Source organism: Oncorhynchus masou, chromosome 30 (assembly GCF_036934945.1).
Source record: "Oncorhynchus masou masou isolate Uvic2021 chromosome 30, UVic_Omas_1.1, whole genome shotgun sequence".
In the NCBI taxonomy this organism is placed as follows: domain Eukaryota; kingdom Metazoa; phylum Chordata; class Actinopteri; order Salmoniformes; family Salmonidae; genus Oncorhynchus; species Oncorhynchus masou.
Window position 1 is genome coordinate 43,575,190 of NC_088241.1, and position 14,136 is coordinate 43,589,325.

At 43.0% G+C, this 14,136-nt stretch overlaps 1 protein-coding gene across 2 annotated transcripts in view; it reads left to right on the forward strand.

Annotated features, from left to right (window-relative positions):
- LOC135522637 (outer dynein arm-docking complex subunit 2-like) overlaps positions 1-14,136 on the forward strand; it is a 76,790-nt gene that overhangs the window by 26,712 nt on the left and 35,942 nt on the right. For both annotated transcript variants that reach the window (XM_064949085.1, XM_064949086.1), the window contains 4 exons: positions 11,730-11,876; positions 12,302-12,511; positions 13,534-13,767; positions 13,981-14,091. In XM_064949085.1, coding sequence (XP_064805157.1) covers positions 11,730-11,876; positions 12,302-12,511; positions 13,534-13,767; positions 13,981-14,091 — 702 coding nt within the window. The remainder of the gene's footprint in view (positions 1-11,729; positions 11,877-12,301; positions 12,512-13,533; positions 13,768-13,980; positions 14,092-14,136) is intronic.

Here is a 14,136-nt window from a genome sequence, read left to right on the forward strand (position 1 = left end):
AGCCAACGCTTAGGAGATAGAAGAGAGCTGTCTAAACGCAGCAGCTGGACACGCTGTTTGCCCACACCACAGAGCATAAATGAAACGCACCTCTGAAAGGTCTGACAGTGCATATGGTGGATATTAATGTGTCAAAACGCAAAAAGACCAAAAACTCCAGTGACCCAGACTGACTGGAAATACCTCCATCTTCTGCCTGATTTGAAAGGATTTCTCCCTTCTCTCACTCTGTGGTTACCGGTCACTTTATTTGGATAGATACCGTTTAGGCCCATGACATGATTTAACTGCAATCATATGATATTGGGGTTAGTCATTCATTGCATATCTGGCCCCTATACTTTAATGATAATCATGACCTAAGGTAGCTTCTCTCAGCTATGAATCGGCCATTTCAAGTGTAGTAAATAAACATTTAAAAAATGTGCGATAAATATGTTTTTATACAAATTAAATTGATTTACGGTATAATAATTCAATACGAATGACTTTATTTCGTACCTCTATGATCTAGGCATATTAAATATTAGCAGAAACTTAGCTGTGGTACAGTATTTGGCTCTGTCCGTGTTTTTATATACTTTACTGCAATCGGTACCCCCTAATAAGATCATTCATAGGGCAATCGGTGGTTCTCTAAATGAAACATTCATGCAAAGTTCAGTTCCAGGTAGATATTTTTAGCTTAACAAAACATCAGATAATTAATGAAAATTCCCTCTTAGGAAAGCAGCAGTTACTCTCTTTTCCAAAAAAAAGGATTTAAAATGTAAACGATATAGAAAGAAAATGAGAGAACTTTCAAATTTCATTTTGTTTGTATACGTTATACTTTTCAGTGGGATTGAAGTGAATTCGTAGTGATACTTTGTGCCTTCAACAATATGCATTTGTAAACCTGTACTTCCCAGTCAGTATTATATCTGTCTGGGAACCACACAGTGGAGTTATTTATGGGGTTTGTCCAGTAGTCATTTTATAATATCATTACCATCAGAAGCTAAATGTAATCCAGAGCCAAGTTAAATATCTGTTTTATTTTAGGAGTAAGAACAGTTTTTTCCTTCTTCTTTTCAGCGGTATAGACAGACATTTGTACTTGAGGAAGATTGAGACTTTCAGAAAGCAACACATGAATGATCTGTGTTGCGTTTTCATGGTTATTTATCTAAGGATATTTAGCCAGAGTGCTAATATGTGTGCCGACATTGCATGCGTTTAGAATGTCTTATGGAACGTGCTAATATGTATACTAATATGTATGTTTGTGTGCCGATGAATACACATACAGTATGCCATATAATACGTTTTTGCTCGCTGCAAAAATGTTATAATGATGTTAACATGTTGCTTGCCACAATGACTTAAACACTTTAGATGAGACTTGTGTGTGTGTGGAGTAGAGTACAGTTGAAGTCGGAAGTTTACATACACTTAGGTTGGAGTCGTTAAAACTCGTTTTTCAACCACTCCACACGTTTCTTGTTAACAAACTATAGTTTTGGCAAGTCGGTTAGGACATCTACTTTGTGCAATTCACTGTATCACAATTCCGGTGGGTCAGAAGTTTACATACACTAAGTTGACTGTGCCTTTAAACAGCTTGGAAAATTCCAGAAAAGGATGTCATGGCTTTAGAAGCTTCTGAAAGGCTAATTGACATAATTCGAGTCAATTGGAGGTGTACCTGTGGATGTATTTCAAGGCCTACCTTCAAACTCAGTGCCTCTTTGCTTGACATCATGGGAAAATCAAAAGAAATCATCCAAGACCTCAGATTTTTCTTTTTAGATCTCCACAAGTCTGTTACATCCTTGCGAGCAATTTCCAAATGCCTGAAGGTACCACGTTCATCTGTACAAACAATAATACGCAAGTATAAACACCATGACTACGCCAGACTACGGTTTGCAACTGCACATGGGGACAAAGAAATATATTGTGTAATCACCTTCCGATATGAAAACCCTGATAAAACAAAAATAGAACTGTTTGGCCTTAATGACCATCGTTATGTTTGGAGGGAAAAGGGGGAGGCTGTTTTAGACAAAAAAACTTTAACCAAGTAAGATAAATAAATGTTCAATCAGTCCCGAGTGAATGAACAACAACAAAAGCTTCCTGTCCTCACCAAACTGTCCATTTAAATAGCGTCAAGATAATGCATTCATGACAGGGTTTGTCGCGTAAGCGTTACCATCACCGCCATGACATCTGAAGGCCCTGGGTTCGCCCCTCTTTGAGGAGACATTTTTAGCATTCTCTTTCATGTATAGTGTTGACACTCCCCTCCCAGTCCCGACACACACCGCCCCACACACGTATGGTGTGTGCTTATTTTCAATGATTAGGTTGCTCTTAAAAGAGCATCGTTGAATGGCAATGGACAGGGGCTGTGGTGCTTACGACTGCGGCCTGTTCCATTCGAGCATCCCATTGGTTCCTGCATAGCTACCAGGTGTTGCCTCCCGCCTGCTATGTGAGTCCTCCTATCTAGCTAGTTAACTAGCAGGGTAACTAGCTAGCACACAGTGTCCTTCACTCCCCCCTGCAGAACACCTGCCTGCTGAGTCCTAGCTTGCTAGCTAACTAGTAGAACTGCAGAAAAATAGTGCCCGACTTTTGGGGATGGACACTGTCTACCGTTGTCCCTAGCTAGCTAACTACCTATGTTGTCACCCCCACCTCTTCTTCTGTGGGGTTTATCGGCTGTTGGGATCCAACGTTACGGCACGTTACTGCCACCTACTGTCCTGGAGCGCTCTTGCCTGTGTACCGGAGTCCTAGCGTTTCTAAAAAATGGACCACAAGAAGTATAAAGAGAGGTTCCTGCAGATGAAGGAATGCCCACATGTAGGACCACCCTGAATTGCGGGCCGCAATTACACCCTACTCCATCTTGCTACTACGGAGGAGAGAACGGTGGATACTGGAGAGACCAACTCTCAAGGAATACGTTGTTGCCCTCATCCGTCAGATGCACTCCAACCCCTATGGTACATCCCAGGAACACACTGCTTTATGGCTGGGTGGTGGATTGTGTTCCCTGTAATGTTTATTGTGCTGGGCCCACTCTATGCATTTGGTTAACTTCTGGTCCCACTGGAACATCCAGCTCCTCCGCTGCGCGATATCAGAGAAGACCACCGCTGTCCCGGGAAACGTTTGGATGACCACCTCGAAATCTGCACACCAGCCACACCAGTGCCGTCCCTTTGGTGTGTCCCAAGTCGTCTCCACCAAGATGTATAACTAGGATGTCAGGGAGAGAAGTAGCTGGCGCAGAACACAGAGCAATTTGTGCCACTTCATGCATTGCTCTCCGAGCCACCTAAAGTGACAGTCAATAATGTATGTACAGTAAATTGTTAATGGGTAGGCTACATGTTGATTATTTTGCTGTGAATATTAAATAAATACTAATAACTACATTATTTCTGTTGCCATTTTCCGTTATGGTGTATTTTTACTTGACTATATTGCTGTGTTATGTTGTATAATTATGTTGTGTAATCACCTTCCGATATGAAAACCTTGGAAATTAAGTGAAGAGTAGGCATTGGTCTGAAGCTGAAAAAGAAAGGAAATTGACACCACAATGCCTACTCAACTCATGCTCGACCAATGTTGTCCAGCACACAGCTTTGACCTACTACAGTAGCTATGTTGGTCTATTACTTCAAACATTTTGTATGCAGGTTGCTTAGGATTCAAACCTTCTCAAACTGCCTAATTCATACTCTTCAGTGGAATAATGGAATGCACATGGTCCTGCTATTAAAATAATACTGTATATCATTAGGCTGTATGTGTTTTTATAAATAGGCCTATTGTAAATGTTAATTGTTGAAGCGTCACCATCTTTATTGCAAAAATAAATACAAATACACACTTTAATCTTTAATCACTTTAAACATATTCATTTGACAGAGGTAATCAACTACCCACTGATCAGCACAGAAATTGATAGAACAGAACCATTTTGTGAAACAAGTGTTTCTGAGCTTATGTCAATATTACACAGCTAAGCTAACTGTTACAGAAATCTACAACAGTGCTAGAGGCATCACTACAGACCCTGTATTCCAGCCGGCTGCGACCTGGAGACCCGGGGTCGCACAATTGGCCCAGCAGCGTCCGGGTTAGGGGAGGGTTTGGCCGGCCGGGATGTCCTTTCGGGGCGCATGCATGCTGACTATGGTCGCCAGCTGTACGGTGTTTCCTCTGACACATTGGTGTGGCTGGCTTCAGGGTTAAGCAAGCAGTGTGTCAAGAAGCAGTGCGACTTGGCGGGGTCGTGTTTCAGAGGACGCATGGCTCTCAACCTTCGCCTCTCCCGAGTCCGTACAAAGGTGTAAAAAGTAATAATATAAATAAATTTCCCTATATGGTAGCGGTCTCTCAGATTGAAGAACATACAGTAAAGTTTCCATACCACGTAATTGCCATCAATATGCACTGTAGGTAACCACAAGCTGAAGCCAAACTGCCTCATTTGCTAGAATTAGAGACATGGCAATTTAACAGTTTCATATAATATGCTGTCGCCATAGCTGCTACCAATTACCCTAATTTGTGCTCTGCTTTTTTTTTGATAAAGCATTGGCGATAAGTGGCTTAAGTGATGATTAACAAAAAATATTTAGGTGCCAAATTTATTAACATGTTTATTACTTAGCAAACCACACTCAAAGGTTGTCTATTGTGTAAGTGTTTACAATGACGGCTAGAATGTGATCATTTTTGTTGCATAGGTGGCTTCATTTTACTGCCACATAATAACACATTAGAGGATCCCTTATTTGTCCCGAATATATATTTTCATATATTAGCATTAGATCATGTCCTTTAGTTTATATTGTCTTATAATAATGAGATTACAGTATATTTTGTTTTATGTCCTGAGGAAAAGTAACTGATTCAATCCTTTTATAATAAACAATAGAATTATTATGTATATACATTTCCAAGTAAAATGTAAGATATTACAAAGAGGACGGTGATGTAAGTAGGTGTCATGATTTACTTAAGCGTCTAGAGTGCTCCCCACGTCCATCCACGATGATGACACTTTGTTTAACCCTGGTTGAGGTTGTCCACCCTCTGCTGGTCAGTAGCAGAACTACAGACCCCATAAGTTCTCCTGCTATACAAAAGAGCCAGGGTCAGTCTCTACACTCACATTAACTTAATTTCTACAAGTGAAGCATTATTTCCAATGAATTAGGTGTTTCGGAGCTTTGAACAGAGTATTCAGCTCTGTTAACATGTTATAAAGACATTTTCAGAAATAGTTTCTTAATTAACTACCAGGGAAAAAAATGATGGTTGATAATAAGCCTCGGACTAAAAGGGAAAATATAAATACAACACACATCAGTTTGAACCATTATTTTGGAAACCCATAGAAATTAAGTGGGCTACTTTTGCACCAGACAAAGTCATTTTCACTATGAATGTCTACCTATTTCCATACTTTTTAAATTAAACAACTTTTTAGTGACAAAAAATACCACAAAACGTTTGGACGCCTGACAAAACTGTATTATTTCACTAGCCGCTACAAGACAGCAGGGCCAGTCATATGCTCAACATTTTATTTTATACATGATCCTATGTCCAATGTGAAGTAAGAGAGAACCACCAATCATTCTTTCCCTATTCCTTACCCATAATGGACTTGGCAGTAGATGGCTACATTTTCTTCATCTGTACCCTACATGGCTAGTCTGCTTCAGAAACGACAGAATAGTATAAACCACATGAATCCTCCGGGATGTGACCTCAGCCAAGCTGGTTGATTCTTTCTTGCACCGACTGAGGTCGAGGAGTAGGAACACAGGCAGTAGGAACACAGACAGTAGGATCACAGGCAGTAGGATCACAGGCAGTAGGATCACAGGCAGTAGGATCACAGGCAGTAGGAACACAGGCAGTAGGATCACAGGCAGTAGGATCACAGACAGTAGGAACACAGGCAGTAGGATCACAGGCAGTAGGAACACAGGCAGTAGGATCACAGGCAGTAGGAACACAGGCAGTAGTATCACAGGCAGTAGTATCACAGGCAGTAGGAACACAGGCAGTAGGAACACAGGCAGTAGGATCACAGGCAGTAGGATCACAGGCAGTAGGAACACAGGCAGTAGGATCACAGGCAGTAGGAACACAGGCAGTAGGAACACAGGCAGTAGTATCACAGGCAGTAGGAACACAGGCAGTAGGATCACAGACAGTAGGAACACAGGCAGTAGGATCACAGGCAGTAGGAACACAGGCAGTAGGATCACAGGCAGTAGGAACACAGGCAGTAGGAACACAGGCAGTAGTATCACAGGCAGTAGGAACACAGGCAGTAGGAACACAGGCAGTAGGAACACAGGCAGTAGGATCACAGGCAGTAGGAACACAGGCAGTAGGATCACAGGCAGTAGGAACACAGATAGTGGCTCCACACCAAATGTCATAGATTCAGCTCTGTGGCACACACACACACACACACACACACACACACACACACACACACACACACACACACTGGTTATTACCTTGCTGTTTGCAATTAGTTGTATCAAGCAGTGAAGGTTTCAGACATTTCTGGTGGTGAGGAGGTCTAAACAATGGGGGAGACAAAAGCAGACTTTATTTTAATAGGTGATATCAGGTTAACTCCTTTAATTAAATTGTATCCCTGATAGTTTTTTAATTGGTTGTAAAACAGTTTGAGTCCCATAATGGTATTTGATTAGTAAATACATCTTTTATACAATGGTCTCTATAATTTACCTGAGGAAGGACCATTGAGTTGTTGATTAATGATGATCATCCAGCGCTGCGTGTCTGGTGTGAATTCCAGAGCGACCTTAACAAGTAAATTCCCTTTATGCGATGTCTACTTCCCAGGGCTTACTTAGTACCTGTTGCACTTGCTCAGTTTTTAATGTATGTGTCTGAATTAACGGACCATAAGAAATGCTTGTTTTATAAACTCAGCTAAAAAAATAAATGTCCCTTTTTCAGGACCCTGTAATTCATAAAACTTCACACATCTTCATTGTAAAGGGTTTAAACACTGTTTCCCATGCTGATTCAAAGAACCGTAAACAATTAATGAACATGCACCTATGGATCAGTCGTTAAGACACTAACAGTTTACAGATGGTCGCCAATTAAGGTCACAGTTCTGAAAACCTAGGACACCAAAGAGGCCTTTCTACTGACTCTGAAAAACACCAAAAGAAAGATGCCCAGGATCCCTGCTCATCTGCAGCCAGGGAAATAAATTACAATTGTCCATACTGTGAGACTCCGAAGACAGCGCTACAGAGAGACAGGGCGTACAGCTGATCATGCTCACAGTGACAGACCACGTGTAACAACACCTGCACAGGATCGGTACATCCAAACATCACACCTGTGGGACATGTACAGGATGGCAACAACAACTGCCTGAGTTACACCAGGAACGCACAATCCCTCCTCTATCAGTGCTCAGACTGTCAGCAATAGGCTGAAAGAGGCTGGACTGAGGGCTTGTAGGCCTGTTGTAAGGCAGGTCCTCACCAGACATCACTGGCAACAATGTCGCCTATGTGCACAAATCCACTGTTGCTGGACCAGACAGGACTGGCAAAAAGTGCTGTCACGCCCTGATCTGTTTCACCTGTCCTTGTGATTGTCTCCACCCCCTCCAGGTGTCGCTGATTTTCCCCGGTGTATTTATCCCTGTGTTTCCTGTCCCTCTGTGCCAGTTCGTCTTACTTGTTTTTTCAAGTCAACCAGTGTTTTTCCCTTTCTCCTGCTTTTTTGCATTCTCCTTTTTCTAGTCCTCCCAGTTTTGACCCTTGCCTGTTCTGGACTCTATACTCCCCTGCTTGACCATTCTGCCTGCCTGACCACGAGCCTGTCTGCCACTCTGTTCTGGTTTTGACCTGTTGCCTTGACCACAACCATTCTCTTACCTACTCATTTTGGATTAATAAACATTGTAAGACTTCAACCATCTGCCTCATGTGTCTGCATCTGGGTCTCACCTTGTGTAATGATAGGAGCGGGATCGAGGTGGAGGGTTCCTCATGGTCTAGGGCAGTGTGTCACAGCATCATCGGACTGAGCTTGTTGTCATTGCAGGCAATCTCAACGCTGTGCGTTACAGGAAAGACATCCTCCTCCCTCATGTGGTACCCTTCCTGTAGGCTCATCCTGACATGACCCTCCAGCATGATAATGCCACCAGCCATACTGCTCATTTTGTGCGTGATTTCCTGCAAGACAGGAATGTCAGTGTTCTGATATGGCCAGCGAAGAGCCCGGATCTCAATCCCTGGGACCTGTTGGATCAGAGGATGAGGGCTAGGGCCATTCCCCCCAGAAATGTCCAGGAACTTGCAGGTGCCTTGGTGGAAGAGTAGGGTAACATCTCACAGCAAGAACTGGCAAATCTGCTGCAGTCCATGAGGATGAGATGCACTGCAGTACTTAATGCAGCTGGTGGCCACACCAGATACTGACTGTTACTTTTGATTTTTACCCCCCCCCCCTCTCCTTTGTTCAGGGACACATTATTCCATTACTGTTAGTCACATGTATGTGGAACTTGTTCAGTTTATGTCTCAGTTGTTGAATCTTGTTATGTTCATACAAATATTTACACATGTTAAGTTTGCTGAAAATAAACGCAGTTGACAGTGAGAGGACATTTCTTTTTTTTGCTACGTTAATATTGGTAATTGACTGCATTCACCAGATCACGAGAGTATATACTGTATTTATGAATACTGAATTCCCTTCATTCTTTCCCTTCTTTGTAATGTGAAATATTTAAAGATATTTTTCCTCTGGATATAATTTACGAGGACATTTAGTCATCTCTATCCTTATTGCCAAATCCCGCTGGTAGTGAAATGTATTGAGCAGTGAGTCCCTCCCCAGTTTTGGAGCAGACGTGTTCACCTGGGTTTAAACTACTATAAACAAAACACATAGCAGCCTAACCTCTGCAGTCTTCCCTGTTATCCCCCCCCTATTGTGACAAGTGTAAATCTATGAAGTATTGTTTATTTTCTGTGGCGAATCACAAATGCCCCAAAGTCACATAAATACTGTCGAAAAATGTCCTCATCATGTTATGTAAACCCTAGTCATTGGTTATGTTTACAGTTTATTCATGTGTCTTTCATAAGCTGTAGTCTTTAGATGCAGACAGAGGTTGCTTTCCAAATAGTACCCTATTCTCTTTATAGTGCACTACTTTTGACCAGGGCCCATAGGGTAGTGTACTACATAGGGAATAGTGTGCCATTTGACAGACAGTTGTTGAGTTGTAGGCTATCTGCCCCCTCTGCCTGCACATCTGCCCCTATCATGCTAGCTGGATGAGAGTCAGAGACATCCATCTTAACAGATTGTCAGATGTTGTCAATGTTTTAAAGAATGTCTACAATACTTCTAGACCAAAGCTAACAAAACTGGAAGCATATGATATTTTCTCTCTGGTATCAGTTCTAAACATAGCGTTTTGTTTTTACAAGGTAGGATCCGAGCCCCACTGAATCCTTTGAAGAGTGAGAAGGGGTGGTGGAGACTACATAAGCAGTAGATCCACTGCTGTTAATAGACAAAAGGTTCACATTTAGGCCAACGTCATAATATGGGGAACACATGTGTCCATTATCCCGCTCACAGGCTACCTTTTTTGGGAACTCATTCATATCACGGTTCTCCCAGATACAGTGATTTAACCGTACTCCCATAACATGAACTGCGTAGAACTTACTGTTAACCATAGTCGTTTCCCCCCCCCCCCTCCTTCTTTTAAATAGCTGTTCTATCTCACGTTAGTGCGTTCATTACATAAGAGATTTGAGTCTCCTCTGCGTGGGCAGAGTAATCTGCCTGGGATGGTCCTGAGTCGGAGATGTTTGTGAAGTGTGTAACTAATAAAGCAGCTTTGCAGTAGTGCCCTAAGAACTCACTGATCTCCACGTCTATCTGTGGTTCATTTAAAAGAAGAACAGAAAGAAAGAAAATGAAACAATAAGATCTGGATTGTTCACTTGCCAGGAGATTTTGACTTTAGGGTGCCGTGTCACATTTCAAAGTCATGCAACACATCCAGCTTACATCCAGCGTATTTTCTACCTACTGCGAGGAACTGTTGTTTCAATCTGGAATCAGAGGGTTTTGTTCTGTCTAAGCTATACTGAACACAAATATAAATGCAACATGCAACAATTTCAATGATTTTACTGAGTTACAGTTCATATAAGGAAATCAGTCAATTGAAATCAATTCATTATGCCCTGATCTATGGATTTCACATGATTGGGCAGGGGCGCAGCCATGGGTGCCCACCCACTGGGGAGCCAGGCCCAGCCAATCCGAATGTGTTTTTCTCCACAAAAGGGCTTTATTACAGACAGAAATACTCCTCAGTTTCATCAGCTGTCCGGTTAGCTGGTCTCAGACGATCCCGCAGGTGAAGAAGCCGGATGTGGAGCTCCTGGGCTGGCGTGGTTATACGTGGTCTGCAGTTGTGAGGTTGTGCAATTCTCTAAATCAACGTTGGATGCGGCTTATCATAGAGAAATGAAAATTAAATTATCTGGCAACAGCTCTGGTGGACATTCCTACAAGTCACCATTTGCAATTGCACACCCTCTCAAAACTTGAGACATCTGTGGCTTTGTGTTGTGTGACAAAACATTTCAGAGTGGCCTTTTATTGTCCCCAGCACAAGGTGCAACTGTGTAATGATCATGCTGTTTAATCAGCTTATTGATATGCCACACCTGTCAGGTGGATGGATTATTTTGGCAAAGGAGAAATGCTCACTAACAAGGATGTAAACAAATGTGTACACAACATTTTGGAGAAATAAGCTTGTTGTGTGTATGGAACATTTCAGTGATCAGCTAATGAAACATCTGATCAACACTTTACATGTTGTGTTTGTATTTTATTCAGTATATTTCACATCAACAGAAGGTCCACTGCAGGAAGAAGACACAATACAGACGAAGTGTCTGAGAATTGCAATTGTTGTATCTACCTTCCGCCAACTTCCTTCTTTATGCGTGTAATGCCACACTCAATCTCAACTAAATTGTTTGGTTATGTTTCCAACACTGTCAACCCAATCACCTATCATTATATAGGTCAGAGAATGACCCCAGTCACCTGTTTTACATATTTATATTGTTTTGCGCACGTTGCACTCAAGAGGCAATAAACTCAAATTGGCTCAATTTCCTCTTCCTATATATTGAGGCACTTGAAGTAAAATCAAAGAAGATTTTTTGTTTTTACTCCCAAACCACTTGTTTGCTTAGTAGTAGTTACTAAGTAGCTAATTGGGTAGAAACAAGCTTTGAGTTATTTTATGTGTGTATAGCAACTGTCATAACAGAGAGTCTTTTGAAATGCTTACTCATCATTATGTTCAATCAACATTTCAATGCTAATTTTTCTCTTTTATCTTCAACCTGGGTCATTGTCTATGGTTTCTGGCCACAGGCATCTTAGGAGTCCGAGTCAATGCCATTCCATATCAGATCATTCCTCTCCACCGGTGCTTAACTGTCACAAAATAACCCCAGCAGGCATGGTTAAAGAGAGATATCAGTAGAGGGAAGGAGGGGAGACACTGTGTCCTCATTTTTCTCAATGTCTCTTTAATTATTTTCTCTGCCGTTTTATTCATTGGTGCCGTGTTTTCATTCTCATTTCAGGGAGGCAACCAGACGGCCACTGTGATCGCTCTCTGCTCCATGAGGGACTTTAATTTAGCCCAGGAGACGTGCCAACTGGCCATCCGGGATGTCGGTGGCCTTGAAGTCCTCATTAACTTGCTGGATACAGAAGAAATCAAATGCAAAGTGAGTAGCCCTCCCAGTCCCTGCTCCCTGCCAGGCGGACCGGGATGCCCTTGGGGGGGGGGGACAGAGCAGCCTCTGTGCTGTGTGTGCCAGCCTAGTGTTTCAGATACCCAGAGTACTGACTGGAGGTCCTTTAAAGACACAGGGAAGCAATTCGACTTCAATAGACCTAATGAGATGTGTGGGCGCTTTTTATACAGCGTGCCTTGATATTGAGACTCTTTAGAAACTGCTGTCTATTTTTAGAGGTCACGTTTTGGGGGTTTACCTAATCCTCTTTATTTGTGCTCTTGTTGATGGATGTTTAGCCCATGTTGTTGACATTGGCTTTGCAGTTTTTCTTCATACAAGCCAGCGTTTTTTCCCCGCTAAGGAGATTTAGCGAGATGTACTCTGTGGACTTACCGTCCTCGTGCATGGTTTAGATTGGCTCTCTGAAGATTCTGAAGGAGATCAGCCGTAACTCTCAGATCCGCCGGGCCATCGCTGACCTGGGGGGCCTGCAGACCATGGTGAAGATCTTGGACTCCCCAGACAAGGACCTAAAATACCTGGCCGCAGAGACCATCGCCAACGTGGCCAAGTTCAGACGGGCCAGAAGGACAGTCAGACAGCACGGAGGGATCAAGAGACTGGTGAGTCTAGTGGGAAGATATATACTGTGCTGTAGCACAGCAGCGCATAGCCTTGCATAAGGGAACATAATGCTAATGTTATTTAGACAGACACTTTGATCCAAAACATTGACAGTGACACATAAATATATGGGAATGTATTCCGTGCGGGAAATGAACCCACAGCCCTGCTGATGTTCCCAGCAGCACGCTCTAACTGACCCTCTACAGAGCCCATTTGGAGTCACATGCTATAGCAAAGCAGAACCTTAGGCAATATAGTCCAATATAGTCAAATCATGGCTCCCCTCTACAGAACACAGCCCAGCAACACACAGCTCTTCACAGCACTGGCTCTTCTAAGTACCTCCAGTTTCCATACACTGGGCTCCCTGATACATGCCACCCTCACCCACCTTTCCCCTAGTTTTATGTTACAAAACATCAAAGTCATTGGGGGGGAAACGGATAAAATGTCCTTTGACATCCTTGGATCTGAGTTGATGTTTATTGACAGAGCGACCTGTGATTAAAGCCTGTGGGCCTTGTATATTTATCCTCAAGCACCAAATCGGATGTGCTCATTGCAGTCATTGCAGTGGAGAGATTAATTTCACGCTGAACTACAGACTGAGACCACCTTTGAACTGCATAACATGTGTAATAGCTTTGCCTGCTCTGTCTCAGTGGCCGTGCAGGAACTATGGCTTTAACACAGCCCTGACACACAGACCGACGCTCATAAAGGGTCACTCTGGGATTTCAACACTGTAACATCAACACGCAGACCTGCTCTTTTTCCACATTCTGAATCTCTGTTTTTTTATTCTGTCAGCCCACATAGTAATATGATTTAATTATGCACCTAATCATGGCCAGCAACTTTGCTAATCTCATTTAATACATTGCGTCAACGGAAACCACAGCTATCATTACAGCATTTCCTGTGGTTTTCACATTCACTCTCGCAATGTCTGATAGATATTTTATTTGATGCACACGGGATCGTTGAGTGTGTGTTCTCTGTGTGTGTGTGTTCTCAGGTAGAGTTACTAGACTGCGTGCCTGACTCGGCGACCCTGACAGAGGAGCAGGAGAAGGACGTGGAGGTGGCTCGCTGCGGGGCCCTGGCCCTCTGGAGCTGCAGTAAGAGCACAAGGAACAAAGAGGCCATCCGCAAGGCCGGGGGCATCCCTCTTTTGGCTCGCCTGCTCAAGTCTCCCCACGAGAACATGCTGATCCCTGTCGTGGGAACCCTGCAGGAGTGTGCCTCCGAGGTGAGGGGCTCACTATGAGGCTCTGGCCAAAAGAAGTGCCCTATATAGGGAATAGGTGTCTATGTCGGGTATACCTATGGTTTAGTGGGCAGCATGTGTAGCAGATTAAGGTATGGAGTGCTAAGCTGAAGAGGACCACCTAGTGATTCATCATTGCAAACCAAAACACTGTCATTGACTGCCTATGTGTTTTCCCTGAACATTCATTTCCAGAGAAGTTACAGGATTGCCATCCAGACGGAGGGTATGATTGAGGACTTGGTGAAAAACCTCAACTGTGACAACCACGAGCTACAGATGCACTGTGCCAGTGCCATCTTCAAGGTAACCATGGTTATGACTCATGTTAAGAATGTTTTCAGTCCATCA